At 43.9% G+C, this 21235-nt stretch overlaps 1 protein-coding gene across 5 annotated transcripts in view; it reads right to left on the reverse strand.

Annotated features, from left to right (window-relative positions):
* Nucleotides 1–630: 630 nt before the first annotated feature.
* The window catches only part of map3k22 (mitogen-activated protein kinase kinase kinase 22), a 41216-nt gene continuing 20611 nt past the window's right edge, over nt 631–21235 (reverse strand). For 4 of the 5 annotated variants that reach the window (XM_085468312.1, XM_085468315.1, XM_085468313.1 and 1 more), the window contains exons 5-18: nt 18133–18170; nt 14191–14290; nt 13796–13912; nt 13471–13585; nt 11914–12047; nt 11285–11358; nt 9666–9727; nt 8181–8252; nt 7502–7654; nt 6186–6334; nt 5949–6080; nt 4855–4984; nt 3423–3600; nt 631–2795 (exon numbers count right to left, since the gene is read on the reverse strand). In XM_085468312.1, the coding sequence (XP_085324438.1) occupies nt 2567–2795; nt 3423–3600; nt 4855–4984; nt 5949–6080; nt 6186–6334; nt 7502–7654; nt 8181–8252; nt 9666–9727; nt 11285–11358; nt 11914–12047; nt 13471–13585; nt 13796–13912; nt 14191–14290; nt 18133–18170 (1683 nt within the window). In that variant the 3' untranslated portion in view covers nt 631–2566. The remainder of the gene's footprint in view (nt 2796–3422; nt 3601–4854; nt 4985–5948; nt 6081–6185; nt 6335–7501; nt 7655–8180; nt 8253–9665; nt 9728–11284; nt 11359–11913; nt 12048–13470; nt 13586–13795; nt 13913–14190; nt 14291–18132; nt 18171–21235) is intronic. The other variant, XM_085468317.1, reaches the window with a different exon arrangement.

A 21235-nucleotide genomic window follows, 5' to 3' on the forward strand; every position in this document is an offset into this window, starting at 1 on the left:
CAGAACAGATTAGAAAAATATTTCTTGGTCTTATGTGCCTCAATTTCTGTTGATATTTTGATGACAGGGTCACAATTTGGTGTAAACAGCATGAAAACATGGATCGAACCTGCCCAGCAGTTAAGCGCAGTCGTGGTGTAATGGTGTGGGGGATTTTTTTTGATACACTTTTGGCCTTTTTAAGAATTGTTTAGATACCAGAGTATTACTGCTGACCATGTCCATGCCTTTATGACCACAGTGTACTCATCTTCTGATGGCTGCTTCCAACAGGATAACACAGCATGTCACAAACCTCAGATCATCTCAGCCTGGTTTCTCTAACATGACAATGAGTTCACTGTACCCAAATGGCCTCCACAATCATCATATCACAATCCAATAGAGCACCTTTGGGATGTGGTGAAACAGGAGATTCCCACCATGGAGGTACAGCTGCCAAATCATAAGCCCAATAAGAAAGTTGTTGGTAGAGTCCAAAAGAAAATATCAATTTCAGCATTCAACCATCCATCTATCAATCATGAGATCACAACTATAAATACATACATTAATGGGGGGAAAAAAGTGTCATAAAAGTCAACTTTTAATTCAATTTGCAAATTATAAAAAAATCATTGTGAAACATAGTCTTAAGACCTTCCATTTATTAAGTTAAATGTACAAAAGTTCAATGACTTGATACATTTCATGTTTCAAGGCTTTGTCATTCAGACCAAACAAACTCCGTCCCATTCGAAAGCCTCCCAGTCTGTTCATCCTGCCTACCTTCTCTTAAAAGAGGCAACCATTCATTCTCCTGTCTAAATCACAGTACAATCTACTGTATAACGTAGCTATTTCAAATAGATTTTGTTTATAATGTAAAAAGAAATTTCATACAAAAGTGCAGAACAATATGTATGTACAGTATAATCTTTTGTTGGTTTTTCCATATAAAAGATTTTCAGCTAATCCTGCGTGTGCTTTCTACTAAACAGCCGCTCGCCTTACAAGGAAGCTCTCTGCTTTGGCAGTGAACGTTTGTGTTTGCAAGCACACTCAGGTAAGGCACTAAGGGTTGAAAAGATTGGATCGTCATTCTTTTAAGTGCCTGTGTGTTACAGCAAGTCACGACACCTCCGACATCGACCCCCCCACCCCACAGTTAAACTTTCATTTCATCTCCACTTTAAAGAACACATCATTCCACTCCATCCTTCCAACTCAATGTTTTGTTTTTTTTGGCAACTTGTAATAATAAGCTCCGCCTCACATGACGTCACAGAGACCACGGTGTGCCGTCAAAGTCATTAAGAGACCCATTCGAGATGGCGTGGAAAGCTAAATAAAGGCGTGGGGTGAAGTTACAGCAAAAATATAAACAAGACGCTTCCTTCGGTCTAATTTCACAATCTTTAAAAAAAATTATAAAAAAAAAAAGTGACGTTAATGCGTCCGATTTGGTCTGTGCACAAAGCTGCCATAACACAGGAAAGGCTATATGGGGCTCTGAGGTGGCAAAAAAAGTCAGACATGACTAATACTGCACGTTTTCTAAAAGTTATCGAAAGGTTTCAGTCTCTGCAACGTTTCTTTGGCCACTTCTGAATGGAACAAGGCTTGCTGCATGGGAGGATGGAATGACAACAGTAGTGTTGGTATTGCTTAAGAGACATTGCACACGAATGCGCAAAAACAGTTCGCTTCTTCTTTTTCTTCTTTTACACTGAAACACAATTCTCAATAATATATAAAAAAAAATGCATCAAATAGAAAAATATCTCCTCGGCTGATTATCCTGCACGTCGGAAATGTTTCAATGCATGATATCAAAAAGTGCAACATTGACAATCCTTCCTAAAATGGGCTTGTTTTTGTGAGTGCTTATGAAAGCAGGGTACTGGTGACCCTCGCAGACGTTATAAAAGACATTCTTACTTACAAATTCTTATTGTAAGGCGTTGGCAAAAAATACATTTACATTTTGTTTTTAAAAAAATCACAATAGACATCTCATCTGCTAGGATGACTTTATATGCATCATAGAAAAATATTTTACCATCTTAAATTCTGCCCACAGCTTTCTTTAGGCTGATAAGAAACTTACAGTACGGTCACGTGTGATCAATGTAATCACAATTACGTCTCCTCGATCCCGAGACGCTGTTCTGCAGCAGTAAGTGGGTGTAAAGTGATACCTAAAGGTTGAGACGCGACACTTTGCTCTAACCTTGGTCACTTTTCCTGCGCTTGTTAAAAGGACAGCAGTCTGGAGCTTGTGAGACTGCCTTCTTGTTAGTGCCCTCCTGAGGGAACACCATGCAAAACCTCAGAGGACTCTGGAGGTCTTAACAGCAGTCACCCTTCCCTCTCAGGGAATAGTCCAGGTGGAGCTAGTAGGATGCAGGAGTCTCGACAAGGCAGACACTAGTGGTGGATAACAGGAAGTTGGGAGTGGTACTGAGCCCTGGAGCTTGGTGACGAGGGGAGGGGGCCCTGGGGATGGGACGGGCCGGAGAGGAGGGGATGCACCGGGGCCACGGAGGCCTCACAGGCAGGGAAGGGGAAGGGGATCCACAGGAGCTCAGAAGCTGCCCTGAACGAATGGGTGGCTGAGCAGAAAGTCTGCAGTGGGCCTCCACTTCTCCTCCACAAACACCTGCCGCAGGAAGTCCCTGCAAGCGTCGGACACACCCTCGGGAAGCGTGGGCTTTGTAGGCTGGGTGGCGATCTTAAAAATGGCTGCCATGGCTTCGTACTCGGCCCACGGGGGTTTCTGGGTCAACATCTCAACAACGGTGCAGGCGACACTCCTGAAGGAAAACAGCACAACAGGAAAAATGATTTGAATGGAGCTCGGCTTGTGTCTATTGTCTACCTTGCACCTCCAACTGTTGTGTCAAATACCAGAGTTAACCCTATGACACGAGCGCAAATCCAAACAAACTTATTCCAGTATTGTACTCTTTCTCTAAAGCTTGGAGCAACCAATTACGCCCTAGAACAATGGGCCCAAAAACTGCTGAATCTCACAAAAATCTACAGTTAACACTGTTTGGCAATGCAATGATACGTTAGTATATCTGGCTTCTTATCAAGTCTTTAAGTAAGCGCGCTCTCTTAGAAAACTGTATAAAGTGCTCTAATCTATCGGCACATACAGCCCTTATTTAAAGTTCATATTTATGTGAGTTTCTGAAGTAGCGTGTAACTAAAAAAGTTCATTTATTCCATTTATTACTCGACTGCATTTCTAATTTCAACGCCTCAGTGTGTTAAATATCAACAGTATTAGTAAACAGAGTGCATATCGCAGCAACTGATAACAATATCATTTATTGCTCAAGGTCATTTTATTGCTTTTGCTTTTACAGCGACGGCAGCAATCTGATATTGTTCGCCCCTTCAATCAATACAGTTCTATCTAATAATTTCCTTACCACACATCAGCTTTCCTCCCATATCCCTCCCCGTTGATGACTTCAGGGCTCATCCAGTAGGGGGTGCCAGTGACAGACTTGATGCCTGTACCAGACATGCAGATGGTCTGGATACGTTTGCTGGCTCCAAAGTCTCCCAGCTTCACGTTTCCCGAGGAGTCTCTCAGGATGTTAGCACCTGGTGGATCGAAACAAAACGAGCTTGAAAGTATTCAGGACTCTCCCGAGAGCTGTCAGACGCAAAGGGACGCTGACAATTTGGAGTTGCAATTATTGTTATGGGCAAAAAGTGATTGGTGCCAGCAATTCAAGCTGACGGAAGAAGGCAAAAGGTCTTGACTGTTTGGGTAACTGAATACTGGCAGACTTATTTTTAAAAAGCATATCTTTCAGCAGTCTTTATACAAATCCTGCGCTTAGTCAGCTACGCCAAACAGGGAAGTTTATCTTTCTTTCACTTTTCTCACACTGAGGAAAAAGCCTCGTTGGGTTCAGAAAATGAAATACTAAATAAACTGTCTGCTCCACAAGAGACACGTCGAACCTCAACACCCTTTCTCCTCCTATCTTAGTAATTTTCCGAATGTAGCTCTGTCTATCCCATTTCCTTCAGCCACGCCGCTTGTTTGATCGGTGACTAATGTGCACCACTTGCCACTCACCCTCCACCCCCACCAAAGAACTGGCAGGCTGCAAAAGAAGAAACTTGGAGGCTCAAACTATAACCTTTACTTTTTACAGCCCCGAGCTGCTTCTTCCACTGCCTGCACGTTTCCTGTACGTAGGACAACAGGTTCTCTGATAATTCCAGCCTTTGCAAATAAATTCAGAGAAACTTCCAGCTGGTCCGGAGTGAATGTGGAAGTGCGTGTGGTGCCAAGCTTAAGTCCCTTTTTTTTTACTGCAAAAACAGAAATGTTCTGTGGTGAGATGAACACACCGTACATTACACGTGCAGAGCCTTTTTGAGTGGAAAGATCACACCCACATGTGCTCTTCATAGAGCCCTGCCTGGTCCTGTGAGACCGACTATCTTTTTCCCCCACCAGACAGTATATTCCCCTCTTTCTTGGCCGCCGCTTAACGACCCAGTAACTCCCAAAGCTGTGGGCAGCCAAACCAAAACCTTTCCGTCCGGTGCTGAGCATTTTTAGAACAGCCAGTTTCACCAGCACGAAGCCTAATATATCTCAAAGGGGAGTTGAAAATAGCACATTTTTCCAGGCACGTTCTGCAGACGACGAATGACCAAATGAGGAAATGTCAACCCGAATGAAAATGAATGAATCTGTAGTTTTGACCCCCCGCCTATTGCAGCAGCTACTGCTATAGGACCCCATTGAAAAAAGCATTTCCAAGTGTGAGTGTTTGCCGGTTACAAATCCAATTAAAATCCAACCTTGGCCTTTTTCGAGCTTGCGGCTTCATTTACCTTTGATGTCCCGGTGTACAATCATGTTGCTGTGCAGGTAGGAGACTCCTTGGAGGATCTGCCTGGTGTATCTCTTCGTCACCTTCTCCGTCAGGGCTCCGTAGGCTTTTAGCTGGTCTTTTATCGAGCCCTACAGAGACAAACAGAAAGCCTGTGAGCGAATGAATGGATGGGACGGACACGCATGCGAAATTAGAGAAAAATCTACATACACTTATTTTTCTGGAAAACGTGGGTGTTCCAGCTAATTTGTTTGGGGTTTATTTGTGAAAGCAGCCAATTCTCAAGGCCAAAAACCAAGAATGTAAGCATATAACGTGCTGACAGAAGTCTGTTGACTGACTTTGAGTCCAAACTGCACCAGTGAGCTGCATTTCCTTCAATTTCCTGTTTTCCGCTCCTCCTGGGGACACGGCAGAAGCTAAGACCTGATCCTGTAACACCTGTGACGCACTTTAGGACTTGCGGTGAAAACAAAACCTCTGCCTCCTCACTTTCAGCTGTCAACGGGACACCTTAGGAGCTCTCGGGGTCTCTCCGAGGGACACACGGCCCTCCCTCCCTCGGGCCATTAAAGTGTTATCGGTCAGGCGCAGCAGTGAAGCCGTGCCACGCAGCCACACAAAAGCTTGGCTCTGTCACCTCCTGTCTTGCTTCTGCCAACTCTGGCGAAACGTAAACATTTCCAATTTCCAGACAATGTGTGACTAAGACACTCAGCGTCTCTGGGAAATTTAAAAAAAAATAGCTCAGGAAATATTAAAAGCAGGCTCGGGGACAGGGTCCGCAGGCGACAGTAGCTCATTAAAGTTGCTCATTTAGGGAGAATATGATCTCATAAAATGAGCTGTTCTGCTGACATCAACTGCGTGGAGGACATGTTTGTTGACAGCTGGTGACATTTCTAAATAGATTCTAGCAGATGTGGCTGGTAAGGGTTTGATTTTAATGTTTGTGTTAAAATGTCTCAGTACCTATCTTTATAGCCAAACCAAGTCCGGCGCGCACATTCTCAGACGTTAATTGTTCTTTCGAAATTTAAGGGCTGCTCGAGTGTGATTAAATTTACTTAAAATGTCCCGCAGAATACACACCCCGGGCATGAACTCGACAAAAATGGTGAGTTTTCTCTGGTCGAGGTCTCGAAGGCAGCCGTAGTACTGCACAATCCTCTCGTGACGCAGATTCTTCAGCAGCTGAATCTCACACTCCAGAGCATTCACTTCCTGCAGCAGAAAAACCAAAGTTAGAGTCTTCAATTTATTAAAAAAGCCCATCGTATGCCATCAACTTCATGCAAATCCAAACAGTTTTGATATATTTCCCCTCACCTTGCTGGTTTCTTGACAGTCGGGATCAAACGGCACCTGCTTGGCGGCCAGCTCGCGGCCTGTGTCGGCATCGTAGCAGAGGTAGACCTCCCCGAACGCTCCTCGTCCCAGCAGCTTTCCCTGTCTCCAGTTGACTGGCGCCCGTGGTGCTGCAGAAATGAAACGCCAGACTATGAGTCCCCCCCTCAGTAATTAATTGTGTTGCTAAGCCTCCTATGACAGCCAGCTTCTCTATGATATACGGATCTGAGAGCATGTTTATAAAAATAAAAAAAACTAAAGCAAACGTCAAACTCCACTGATCACACATCAACTTCACCGAGACCAGACGTTAAGCGCACCGCAATTTGTTAAATCACTCCCACTGCAGACCCTTCTTAGACTGGGGAAACCCCAGATATCACAGTCAAGCAGTGGAACCGCAACCCACCAACAGACACACAAACTGTGAAAGCCTAGAAAGCTCATCTGCGCGGCTCCCACGTTCTCAGGCTCAGACTCCGGGACTTTGTTTTGGAACCAGCAGGCTTCTCTGTGGCTGCGTTAGACTGTTTGGTCGCGCGTGGGTGAGACGGACACCAGAGACGGACACATCGACCACAGACTTATGAGCCAAGCTTTGGTATTATGATGTAGACAGTTTCTGGGCAGGATGTATAGACTAAATGAGGACAGATGTGATTAGTGAGCCCGTAAAACGGCTTAATTTGGACGATGAGGGGGGAATTCTGCCTGTGACATACAGTACGACTGTGCATTACATCTATCCTCATTGATATATATTATACATTACAATGCATCTGTAGAAGGAAGATACAACCCTGAAATAGTGGAACTGCAAAAGTTTTATCTTGAATCATTGAAATCAGTCATTCCTCTGTTTAAATTAGGAACCATCTGATCAAAGTGGAAGTGAACAACACCGCAAATCAACAGTTTAGTCAACACATAATTATGTGGAAGCTATTTTTCTCACATTTTTCAGTCACTTTCACACTAAAATACTCCAGTTTCAGCCTCTCTGCTGTGAGGAGTTTCTGCTTTTCTCTGTTTTATGCGATCGAGAATGCAAGTACAGTATTTTTTTTTTTAAGTAGCTGCTTAGTTTTCAAAGATTAAATGCCTAATATTTAATCAAGCGAATGATCAGCACATGTCCACTAACAGTTGGATTGCCCGTGTCCATTTTTTGTATTTATATTGAGGTCATCGATAGCAATTGGTCACATGAGCCAAACACACAACTATTACAGATTATTTTACAGTGTCGAGCACACGTTCCCCCTGTTTCAAAAGATTTCAAGTGAATCACTTACACTTGGCTGTACCTCGCTGGGAGCTTTTGCCCAGTGAGCGCAGATCGCTGTACTGCAGCGTGCTGTCTCCATTATAGCTTCGAGTGCGGCTGGAGGGAACCAGCTGAAAAAGATTCTCCTGCGGCATGAAGCTCCGCGGAAGTGTCCTACGTCCTGAAAACACATAAACGAACATAATCAGACTTGTCATACACTTTACTCTTGATTGCATTGTGAATCTGTTTTCACACAGTTAACTTCACAGGTGCAGTGCATAAAGTCTGCTCTTGGCCGAAACGTGAGGCCAGCCAGAGCAGACTGCCTTTCGCCACTCCATCCCACTTCCCTTCAGACAGGAAGCAGGGCGCTGTGTTTTTATACAAGCTTGGGTTCACCGCAGGGAAACGTAAATCACTGCTAGCCAAGGTTAGCCTCTGAGTAAGCAATTACTAGCAGCTGCCTGAAACAGCGAGCCAGCAGTGTAATAAATCTCCACGAGGTGCAAAGAAACTCTCTAAAAGAGGATAATATTTCAAAATATCTTGTTTGAAAGTAAGAAATATGCATCTGAAGTTAGAAGACTGTGACCACACTGCAGGACAAAGAGTGGTCTGTGTCCGTGTTGTTCTATAGACATGTTCTGTTGTTATTTCTGTGTAACAGCGCTGTTGTAATTGTTTAAGCAAAGCTGGTTTCTTACTATCTCCGTAATCCTTGCTGCGATTTGGCAATTGGAACTGGCGTGGGAAAGTCCCTCCTTTTCCATGACGACCTGAAAAGAGAGGATTGAGGCAGAGAGAGGTGTCAGCAAGTAAAATAAAGCCTCAACAATTAGTCTCGCATTGCACCCAAATGACAGAAACAATGCTTCTGGATTCACAGTTATGCGTTTATCCACTTTTTAAGTCTAATAATGGCGGTTTAAATGCTTGGACGGGCACTCAAGACACTGCATTCCCATTTTTGCTCATCCCTGATGTGTCAAATCCAGCTGTGAAGCAGCAGAATGGAACGCGGCTCTTTGCACGCTGAACGGGGCCGCCTCCCTGCAGCCAATGCGGAAACTGAAAGCAGCTTGCGTGCGCTAGCTTAGCATTAGCTCTGAACAGTGGAGCAGTAACTAAAGGTGGGGTGTGGGGGGGCTGACGCATGAGAGCACTGACACTCTCCCCCCTCACACAGCAAACACACAATAAACGGAGAGGAGCGGAGCCACTTGGAATTGAAAGCAGCTGTTCTGTCAGATGACTGCCTCCCCTCATGCTGTTTTTGTGGCTGTATCCCATGGATACCGGAGTTATTTTTTGTGTTTGGCAGAGTGGGATGGAGAGGAAAAATCTACTCACAGGGAATGGTAAACAAATACTGTAGCCCTCAGCAGAAGGGCCACACAGCTTTACATCTGGGAGGGTGGTGCGTGTGTGTGCAAGCACGTGCTTGTGTACCCAAGTGGGTCTTCAAGTTCTGCTGCAGCTACAGTATGACGTTCCCTCATCGGCACAGACAATGTGCAGAACTCTCTTTTTTTCATTTACAGCATGGGGGGAGCTGAAAGGGGAAAGAGAAATGGCCAGATTGAGAGAGCCAATGCAGCTTCTCTGTTCACGGAGGCTAGTTTGGCTTTATCTCTCATCCTGCTTCATTTGATCTGCCTTCTGAAGGAAAAGAGGACAGACCGGGACCCCAGGGACAGAGACGAGATGAGCAGGGGGCCATTGAGAAGAGAGGGGAAGTGATCATGCTGCGGCAGGGCAGCAACATCTATTAAGATGGGATGAGGTAAAACAGAAAAAGGCAGTGAATAAAGGGGTCTGTACACGGGGAGTGTATGGAAGATAGCAAAGGAAGAGACGCAGTACTATCTTACTTCACCGCCTCATCAAACTTAAGAAACACAGCCGAGATTCACCACAACCCATTGTTCATTTTACAGATACAGCCCTAAAATAATATAATCTCCGCTTTCATTAGCATTCTCTTCAAGGGGAAACACTCTAGATAAGCAAGAGCCTCTCCTGTAAAACTGAATGTGGAGCTATAAGAACCACAGCAAAAAGTAAGAACAGACAAAGCCTCCAAATAACGAACACGCTTTTTATACCTCTCTTTGTTTGGCAGCTGGGGGCTGAGAAAAAGACATTTTTAGAATTGGAGAGAAACTGCTGCAAGATTTGTCCCCTCTTACCTTTGTATTCGAAGTTAAGGTTCAGGTAATTATTGTCACGGGTGTTCTGTGAGTAAGGAGGGCTGAAATGACAGAAAGCATGAAGGGAAAGTTGAAAATTTTTTTGCTCTTTTAGTTGCTAATTTCCCCTTATCTTCAAACAAAGTCTGGCTACAGCTGCTGGCCTGATACATCAGAATGGGGCTCGACTGCAAAGCGGCACAAAACGCAGGGAATGGCTTTAGTATTCAAACTATCTTCCTGTCACTCACAGCTGATGTAAAACAACAAAGTGGCAAAATTTGAAAAGTTGAGCTCTAGGAAGATTTGTGGACTCACAAAGTCAAACTGCTCGCCACTGAACTAGCAGCAATATAACATATGTCACTAAATGTCTGTATGTGCATCCAACCTCTCTCCCTCCCTGGACATTTCCAACAAGCCCCGTCCCGACGAACCGACAGAGAGTGACGTCTCTGTTGACCGCAGGGCGGCGCGGGGCCACGAGACCCCTGGATAAGGGGCACGCATGCCCGTTCGCAGGGAAAAGTTCCATGCACTCGTTTCCTGCCATTGTTCTGCAGCCTGGAGCCCTGATAAGCCTCGTGCAGGTAGAACTGTTTCCGTCCTGCTCTCTCTCTGTCAGCTCCACGCTTGCTCGCTTTTATTCTCCCTTTGATTCAAATTCACTCTTTTCTCTCCTCAGCCTTTCCCACTCTACTCTCACTCTTTCGCCACTTTTCATTTTCTGGCTCAGTTTTTCCAGCATGTTGCTTGCTCACTCTCTCACATCTCCCACTCAGTCTCTGTTTCTGTCTGTCTCTCACGCACTCTCTCTCGTGATAACGGAGGAATCCAGGCGTCCAGATAAGAGTTCTGTCGCTATGGCAACAGCAAAGTGACCCGATTCCTTTTCCACACAGACAAGCGGAGGAAGGGTCGCAGGGAAGCTACGCTGGTCTTTAGCACATTTACAAACTTTGCTAAAAGCCTCTGGCTGTTGCAACACAGGCGCTCACATCCAAGTGTGTACACAAGCACTCTGTGATACAAACCATGTCTCACAAGGACGTGTACACATATATATATATATTACAGATTAATGAAGGAATCCGTATCTGTCAGTTTATGTGTGGCTGACAACCTCGTCCCATCTACTTAACAGCTGATCACACATCAATAAATTGCAGCTCCTACTGATAGCCTGAACTTAAGACGTTTAGGGAACAGCAGGAACTTAAAGAATCTACCGACTTTCTGCAGACATCTGGGGAACACTTTTAAGCCTCTGACATCAACACATAACCCACAAATGAGGTGTTTATCGTAACAATATGTTTAGTGCTGCTACAGAAAATAACCTTTATCACACACACTCCCCAATGTGCATGACTAGTCATGCATTTTCTTAAATGTGTGACTCTAGTAATGCACATGGATGACAAACCACATGAGAAAAAAAAAAGCTGCAGTAAACTTTGAGCACACTGGTTTAAAACAAACAAAAAAAATTAAAGAAGAAGAAAGAATTCAAGCCTGCTATCAGCTATATCGGCTGAAAACAGTGCACGTTCTTGAGTAGCCACTGTATAAATCCACAACGACGAGGGCTATAAATCACCCGCTCCATGATGACTCACCTGTCCAGTGCTTGATCTATTGACTGACAGCTGCTCGACAGCGAGTTGTCTGCACTCCCAAAGGGATCCAACATCTGACAGATACAATAACACAAGGAGACCGAGGGTCACGGAGCATGCAATCATACAGGAGAGAGCATACCAAGCAGTGCGGGTGGAGTTGTGCTTGTTACTGTCTCACGTCTTAAGAATTTGAAGGGGTTTGAATAATGTCTGACATCCTCTTTAAATACTGCACAGAAATGTTATATGTGGCTATATAGCCTTGTAAAATCAAATTAGTGCTAGTACTTCTGCTGCTGCTAACAATACAGGGCAATCCAGTATACGAGCAGAGTAAACAATGAATCACCGAAGACTGTTCAGACGATTAAATCTCGACAAAAACACAGTTCTGCCCAAGAGTTCAGCCTTCCAGTCAAGAACTCAAAATATTATATGGGAAAAGAATCTATGAAAACAGCCAATATTGGCCATTTCAGTGCATTAACTACAATAAATTAACTACATTTGGTTGAATAAATGTCAACCTGCCAAAGACATCAAAAAGATCTTTTTTCTGAAGTCTATTCAAACTTTTTCAAGAAGCAACAATGCATAAAGCATTTATTCGGCTGATGGACTCTTACACTTTGGTCTGGGTTTTCTGGGATGAACTCCCCTTCACTGTGGATGCTGGTGTAGGAGCCCTGGCGGGCGATCTGCTGCTGCTCCTCAGGGACGCTGCCTGGCGGCGGGGACGTCCGACCTGTGTGGAGGGAACCTGAAAGTGACGAAAAGAAGCACCAGGGGCGGCCAATAAAAGAGAGGGGAATGAAACAATTAAAGTTGAGTGGATGAGTAATGCAAAAGGTGGAAGGGGGGAGGTAAATGAGAGCGAGAGGAGAAATTGAGAAGTGGAGGGAGTGCGGGAAGATGAAGAGATGGGAACGAGGGACAGAGGGGAGAAAACGGCGTCACAGTGTTATTCATGGGTACGAGTTCAGCAGTGCCAGGACTGCGAGAAATGATTTACTAAACTACACTGCCGCCACCTCTAACCTCAATTACTGTGACGAATGCTCTCCTGGCTGAGCTGCGGCGGAGACTGAGCGCTCGTCCTTGTCACGGTAAAAAGATCTACTGAAACTATCGCAGACTGGGCTGACAGGAATACTGAAACAGCGCAGAGAGGCTAAAAGGCACTAAGACGAATAGAAGCGTTGGAAATACGATCAAAGTCTTGTTGTTTGACTGAAGGCTGCAAATTACAACCGCTTTGTCTCGACTGTTCAGCTTTTCTGCCTCTTTCCCCCTGACGCCACAGTCTGCTCCCATACGTCATCGAGGTACCCGGGTTCACATCTCGTCTTCACTCAGCCGTACACCGTGACCGTTCTCCCGTCACCTCTCATCTGCCGCTACTCCCCGCGCTCCTATCTCGGCCCGCTCGCCTCGTCTCGCACTCGTGCCTCGCTGGCAGGGAGAAAAACTGATGGAGGGCCGATAATTCTGGACGATTTATGCGCTTGCGGCCACATGACGAAGATAGGCTCGCAAGAGCGATCACAGCTGCTATGCAAAGATGCAAACGTGATGGCAGGAGCGAGCACCGGTTTGATTCTGAGCGTGTCTGAGGCCGAGATACGACCGAGACGCTGACCTTTCTGGACAGAGCTGATATTAAAATAAACCAAACATGCCTGGGGACGAGGAGGGGGGGGACTACAAAGTGTGACGTGACAAGAAAAGGTTTTTTTTTTGTGCACAGTTTTAGATGAGAAGACAGAAACTGCTCTCATGCATGTGCTTTGAATACTAAAGCTACTATATATTTATACATATTACATCCAAGTATGGTCACAGTTAACATGACAAAAAGCTAACAGGCCAAAGACAGCGGCCAGACAGTTGCTTAGCATGAGTGCAGGAGTTTGTCCTTGCTTTGACATGACAAGTCCTTGGCTGCTTTCACCTCCGGTTTGCATTTTCTACTCCGATAAAGCATGCGCCCCATCTTTTCCATTAACATTCCTGCGACTTTGACGGCCGTCTGCATCGTCAGGTGACACTGATACGTCATCCTTGAGGCTTTAGCACATGACTGAGAAACCTTTGCATCAGCAGAGTGCTTTTCTGCCTCCTCTCACATTTAACAACTAATAAAAACAGCATAAAAACACTTTTTTTAAAACATGGAAGCTCACCTGTTGAGTGTTTGCGCACCCTCTCTGAGCCCTTTAGCAAGGAGCCCTTCAAATCTCCCAGTGACCTCGATGACTTCATCTCGCTCTGTTTGTCCCTGCTGTTCACCTGTAGGTACTGGAAACACAGGAAGTAGGAGAGAGTGAAAAAAGGGAATCGGCTCAGCAGAGGAAGGGAGGACAGCATTACCTCATTGTTCAGTTACATCACCGTGTGTGGAAGCAATTTGTTTCCTCATTTTGCAAAAAAAACAAAAAACTAAAAAGGATGACTTCATTCACCTTTGTTCCCACTAACTGCACAAAAGTGAGCATCTTAAAAACTCACATGGTTGTTTTTAGGAGTCTTTAGCAGTATCCTGAGCAGCCCATTGGTCCCCGAACTGCAGCCCAGCGTCAGCACCGCCTGATCCAGGTCCTCCTGCGTCTTCAGGGGCAGCAGCAGCTGATAGGACAAGAAAGCACACAGCACATGAGCTTCAATTCTCTATTGTTCAGCAACAAGAGCACGTGAATGCAGCAGCACATGTATGACATCAAGGGTTTCACAATAAAAAACAAAAAACATGTAAATAAACAAAGCTTTTCTTGGATCTTGACAGCTTGAGAAAACAAACGTAACGCCACTTCGAGGACACGCGTACTGCAGTGCATACTGGAGGATTGTCACGAAAAACAACAGATAAAACTGTAACACGCCAGCTACACGAGTCATTCTCTTACCTCTTTCTCCATGAAGAACATGTCCATCTGCTGGCCAAAGGCCTCGGTCACTTTCTGCAGCAGCTCTTTGATCTTCAGCGGCCTCTGAAACAGGATGATTCTGGAAAAAGGAGAAGGCCAGCCGGGTCAGAGGTGGGAGAAAGACGGTCATGTTGTGTCTGGCTGCAGCTGAGCTGACAGCCTGCTGGCTACTGGTTTGTAGCATTAGCTTGCACCTGATAAATCTCTAAGAACCCGTTTTCATTTACTTTACAGCAGCGGGAAACAGAAGATAAACGGACGGGGGGTCAGCAGGGTCGAGGAGAGGAGTGAGCCGAGCCACCGAGATGCTAAGAGGGCATTAATCAGTGCAGTGAAAACAGAAAGTGCAGACATACTCTCCACTTGCATGTCTGTGCTTATCTACTGTATGCTTACGTGTATTCCCGTCCGAGACCGACCTTATCAGCAAAAGTCTTGTTGTGAGTGTGTATATGAGACGCATGTGTGTTTGTAAAACTTTACATGCATGAGTGTGCTTCCCAATCAGTGTGTGCATCGGCCACTGTTTCAACACCATTGGGCCTCTCCGCTAAGCCAGCACAAAGGCAGATGGGAAACTTCCTGAGAGGAAAGGGGGGGAAAAATCTGGAGCGGCAGCAAAAGCAGCAGGATGTGTGTCTTTCCCTCGTCTTTTAAAGAGTGACAGAGTGAAAGATATAGAGACATGGAGATATTTACAGACGTCTGTGAGAGAAAATAAAGGGGGAGGCAGCCTGAGAAAATAAAGCAGAGAGAGAAGCAGAGAGACTCCTGTCCTGTCCTCCCCCCAACACCACCATCTACCCCCACCTCACTCTCTGCTTCTGAAGAATCTGCAGCGCTACTATCTCTTTATAGTATCCTGATAAAAGGGAGTCGTTTTTATCCCATCACTTCCTCATCAGAGGCCAAAGCTTTGCCTATCTTAATGACCGCTCATTGGTTCCCTCATTTGGATAAATTCTGGGAAAAGGGGGGAGGCTGCAGATCAGAGGCAAGCGGCGGCACAGCTAAACACTCCTCGTCTCTGTTTAGATTTGGTGATGATGTGTGCGATAAAGAGCTGGAGGGATGTGGGGACGGGGGTTTGGGGGGCTTGTACAAGGATGCGGCTCCAAAAGATATGGCTTTTCTTCCTCTGCATGCGGACACACTCAGTCGCAGAGGTTTGCAGAGTTGGAAGAATGCTTTCACACGTCCCAGCGCACTCTCTTTCCCTTTTGTCTCGTGGAGAAAAAAAAAAAAAAAAAAAAAAAAAAAATCACAATAATATAAACACTAAGAGAAAAAAAAAGGTTTGGCTCTGTTCCCGCTCTCTCTCTCTGGCTGTAGACCTTGAGGTAGGGGGGAGAGCGAGTCGCTCTACAGCTCTTATTTCCTGCCCCAAACCTTCAGTGCTTGCCAATGAAAAGAGAGAGAGAGACCATCGGATCCGATTCCACTGTGGACGGACAACACGATCATCCTGACTCAGGGACTCCTGATACCTCGAGTTAGGTAGAGGACCCTCAAATATAATGCTATTCACCGCACAGCCTGGGATTAGATCTGTGCAGTCAGATCGTCTTGATAGTAGCTGCTCGAGTATGAAAGGAAGTTCAGATTATTTTCTTTCTTCTTCTAATCTAATAAGCCGGCTCGTAGGGTCTGTGCTGAAAGAGATTTTAGATCGAGATCGAAGAAATGCAGTTCAGTTTCCATTCACTGAATTTTTTATGAGGGTTATATTTTTTTTTAGGCTTTGCTTTCTTACTTAGCTGAGAGTATTTGCAGTTTAAGCCCCGTTTAGAGGCTTAAACTAAGGAAAAAAAGGTTTTGCTAACTCTAAACCAGGGGTATTCAACATGAGGCCCGAGGGCCACAATCGTTCCAAAAAGAGACTTCAATCCGTCCTTCTGGAATATAAGAACTTTTAACAGTTTTACACCTACTCTTATAATACAAATCTCCTACTGCAATTCATATTACACCACAATAATTAAGTAGCAATTAAATGAAAAAAAAATATTTACAGCTTTTATATTTTTTTTTTTCTACAGTGACTCCAGAGACAGTTTTATCACACATTTATCACTTTGTTTCATTGATCCCGCCCTCTTAAAATCAAAGTAGGATGTACATGAATTACAATGTAAAATGACTTTGACATCCCTACTTTAAATAATCAGTTCACAATCGCAAAACTGCTTTTTTATTTTATTTAAATAAAAAACCCACAGCTATTAGTCATAAACGCAACATTAGCTTTCATCGAGTCATGCTTTTAAGACCACCTGATGTGGAAAACCAAAACAGTGAGCTGAAAGATCCTGCAACGCTCTGCAGAGCTGGTGTTGTCTGTAGCCTGTTAATAATTCTCAGAGGGTTTGTCTCTCCGAGTGACCCTTTTCACTGTCGCATACCTCGAGTTACCCGATCCCCTGTTAATATACAGAAATATTGATTAAAGCTGCGTTAAATAAATATTTAAGTTACACAGGTTTTAATGTGATTTCGATCCTTTTCTGTTCTGGAAAGAGGTCGACGAGGGTGTGAATCGACAAAGCGGATGAAAGAAAAAAATCATTAAATAAAAAAGAGATTTTCCTTTCAAGTCTATGAATGGCATCTTCTAAAGTGAGCTGTTGGCTGTCTTTTCTGAGAGAGCAGTGTGGAGTGAAGGGAGCTCGTGAGAAAGGGAAGACTGCGAGACGCAGAAACACAGAGACAGGAACATGAAAAACTCGTCTCTTCCTCAGCAGTAGCCAATTAGGGCTGTGAAAAAGTGAAAAGGCCCAGTGTGAAGCAGTGCTCTGCTGGCCGAGCACGCCGCTTTCCTTCTCTTTCCCACTCCTCTGAGCCTGTGGCTTTCTTATCACAGTATCGCTGAACCGATGCCCGTTCCCCTCGTCTATATTCTGATGAATCGAGGCAATTATTGCAGTAGGTTCTGGTCAGTTTCCCTCCAGTGTTAACAGAACATATCGTGTTTGTCACTTCAGTTCAGTCTCTGCGGGCTCCTGAGTAAAGTTTTAGACCAGGGGTCCAGAATCCCAGTCCACGAGGGCCGGTGTCCCTGCAGGTTTTAGATGTCAACACACCTGAATCACATGATTAGTTCATTACCAGGCTTCTGGAGAACTTCAAGACAGTTGAGACGGTAATTTATCCATTTAAATCAGCTGTGATGGATCAAGAACACATCTAAAACCTGCAGGGACACCAGCCCTCGTGGACTGGGATTGGGGACCCCTGTTTTAGAGTGTCAGAGTCTGCCAGTGGAACCAGTGGACCTCCTCCAGAGCTGCGAGACCCAACTTAGCATCCGTGCGTGGCATGACAGAGCTGGGATCCCAGTGCGGACAAAATGAAGACCAACACCAAGTTAAGTGTCAGAAATTCTCTCTCTCTCTTTTTTAAACATCCCATTGGGTAAACAAACTATGAGGCAAAAAAAACAAAAAACTGCTTGCTAGACTGTCTCCAAACAGTTTGAGTAACCAGCTCTGCCTCTTGAGTAAGTGAAAAGCTGGCCGTGTGAGCGAGTACAAATGTCTCGTGACTGAAAAATGTGGAGGGAAAGCAGGAGAAAACGCGCAAGATGAAGCATTAATTTGGGGTGTGCCTGGAAGTCTGCGCATTGTACTCAAACGTTTGGCTCTCGCTGCATCTTTTTGATCTCCCTCTCTCTCTGACCCTCTTCTCTTTTTTCCCCCCTCTCCTCCCTCTTAAACAGCCCATCCGAGCCTGAAACATAAGGCCTCGGCTAAATGTCAAAGTAGAAATTTTCCCTCTCTTTATGCTCCTCTGGCATGTAACTGTGATTTCCTCTAGACACAAAGTCCCAGGCATGGCAAAGCATAACACACAAAAAAGATCCGAAGCACAGAGTAAAGGCTTGGACAGAAGAGCAGAAAAAACAATACAGAGGTTCAAACATACCGTTTTTCTCTCTCATGCTCCAGCTTGACTCTTAAATCCTGTTGAGAGGAAAAATAACAACAGAGGGGAGTTATGGAAGTGGAAAGTTAAAATGATTCATAGTTGTCTGTGGGATTTGGCCTGCCTAATAAATGAAAACGATAAGCTGGACCAGGAATTGAGGTGACAAAAAGCATTATGATGATACATGTTTTATATCCACGTTGCTGGATTTGCTGCGGATTTTGTTCTACAGCACAAAGACAACATTATCCTTCAACACTGACGATGGCCCGACAAATCTTTGTTTTCTATTCGTAGTCATTGCCAATGGGAGCAGGAATCTGGAGGAGCCTGCATGTCTGCATGAGGTAACGGTGTTACACTAACGCTGTCATCACATCGGTGCGGAAGAAAAAACGTAAGGGTTTACCCCAACAACTCGCAGAGGAAAGCAGCACCGTGACGGCCGGAAACCCTCTCTGCTCCTCGCTGTTTGTTTATGTCTCATCATAAACATTGCTGCTTTAAGAGGATTCGCCAATTATCATTCCACAGACACGCAAAGATACACGAGGAAACGACTTCAGAGAGGCACAAGGTGACTGAAGGGAACGATAAGCTGTCCAAAATGTGTTGGTTTAGTTTCTAAACTGCCATAAATGTACATAATACCGGAAACTATTGGAATGGAATACTCCAATACGGAATACTATCTCTATATAGATATATATAGATAGAGAGATAGATAGATATATAAAAAGCCCACCAAGCATCAAGAAAGGATTTTGTCAATCTGACGGACGGTGTCTGTAAGACGCTTGAAAGACAATGCTGTGCACAAGTCTTGAGCCAAACCTCCTTTCTTTTTGTTCTGCTAGGAAAACGTGATTAGTCCAGCAATTTCATTATTCACATGTCAGCATATATGGAAATATATTATATGAGGCAAAAATAAGAGTTTATACATTTCTAATGGGCTTAAAAATCAATATTTGGTACGACCTCATTTATTCTTCAACACAGCCTGAACTCTCTTAGTCAAGTTTTGATATAATTTCTTGAAGTAGTTTTCAGGAATAGTTCTCCAGGCTTCTTGAAGGACATTTAAAGCTCTTGTTTGGATGTTTGCTGCCTCTCTCAATATCATCCCACAGTGCTTCAATAATGTTGACGTATAGGCTCTGGGGAGGCCAATCCATGACTCTTATTTGTTGTGTGTTTTTTCTATCCAGGTATGCTTTTAACTAAGAACAAAGAAGGGAGGGGCCAGAAGAAATCAGACTAGAAAAATAATAAAAACTGTGAAAAATTAACAGTGAAATTAACCCTTTAAGACCTACCATAGAACCAAGTCCGCCAGAGCTTATATTATATTTTTACCTGCTGTGGAGCCATTTTTGGGAGCATTTCAAGTTGCTATACATCAATACAACCATTATAGCCCAGATTTTAATAATATGTATTCATTAAGTGCATAGTAATTACATAAATTGCAAAAAAGTGCAATAAACTACAAAAAAAATTGAAAATCGTTTTTGCTTTTTTAACATATATTTCTAGTTAGAGAAATTTAAGAGGCTTATCCCTCAAAACTGTAAATACAAAAAAGTTGCACAAAATAGTTTCCCACCACAGGAAATTTATTTTGAGTGTCTTCATAGTTTTATTTTTGAAATACACCAATTTTTATACACTGCAGGAAAAACGAAAATAAATATTATACTGCAAATTTGCAAAATAACAGCATATGCATCAAAATAAACTATTTCCAGCAGTGCAATATGAGTCCTAAGCATCCCAAAAACGACACAGAAAGTCATAAAGTCAAAGATAACTTTTAAAAAGACGAGTATAGGCTCTGAGGGCCTGATAGTAAAAAAGACTACATTTCCGGGAAAATGACGTCACTTCCGGTTTCGGGCAGGTAATGGCGGAAATGCAAAAGTTCGCGCTGACGTCTATTCCAACGTAGGAAGTGTTATGAACAGCTGATCGGACCGGCACAGCGTGTTTCTGGAATATTATGTTTTTGTTCCTGCAAGCGCTTTTTATGCAGTTTTTGCAAAGCTTTATGTGGAAGGAAACCGTGACCTAGGACAAGCTGATGGCATAAGATGTAAGTACAACTCCTCCGGTTTCATATGCAAAAAAAATTTTTGCGCTAGCTTACTTGGTTGCAGTGCTACCAGGATTTAAAAATAGTTACACAAAGCAGAGCGTGCCCGCTCCGATCAGCTGTAAAGGGTTAATGGAATTAAAGAGTAAAAACAGAAAGTGACATGAAATAGAAATATTTCAATTAAGTGCACGTATATTAAACATGTACTAACATGTAAATATACTCAACTACATTACTAGTGATCCTGGCCATGCTCTAACCCAACAGTGTTGGGTATTGTAAGATTAGCAGTGCTCAGGCCTCCCCGGGTCCCCCTCTAGGCACTTCCCTGGCTGTTGAGAATCAGATGCTTTCCAGATAACACTGCACAGAGTATCAAAATCTAGAAGCTACTTTTAGCTGCTCACTTATTCACAGGGGTTCACCACAGCAGGCAGCTTTGCATGTTTGATTTGACAGTTTTTATGCTTGATGCCCTTTCTGATGCAACTGCAAAGGGATCTGACATTACTCTTCTGCCTTCATATGTTCCATCAGTTCTGAGAAGACTATTTATTATAAGGACAGGCTGCACACCATGCAGAGATCATGTTGTTTCTGCAAAAATATCATTTTTTTATGTCTGCCAAACTGCATCATCTTTGACATTTTTCATAGATTCAACTAAAGAAATGTGAACAAATAATGTGTTTGTGTGGCAGGCTTTAAATAACAAAGCGCTTAAAGACACAATTTAAAATTAGTCCTTCGCTAAGATGTCATCCCTCGACTTAGGCATCGTTTTTTTTATGCTTGAATGACTCATAGGTCAGCGTTTAATATCTGAACAAACAAACAACAAATCTCTGAAAAGTGTCATGCACTGGACTGAAAAGGAGTTGTGGTTTTTTTTTGGTTTTTTTTTAATAAGCAGCTGATATCCAAAGACTGGCTCCTTGGAAGCAAAATATGAAGAAATGAGGAGTGGCTCGAGACTTTTGCACCATGCTGTGGCGGTGAATA

Source organism: Copadichromis virginalis, linkage group LG9, assembly GCF_057382275.1.
Source record: "Copadichromis virginalis isolate Kocher_CV1m ecotype Utaka linkage group LG9, C_Virginalis_male_GT1.1, whole genome shotgun sequence".
NCBI classification, from domain to species: Eukaryota; Metazoa; Chordata; class Actinopteri; order Cichliformes; family Cichlidae; genus Copadichromis; species Copadichromis virginalis.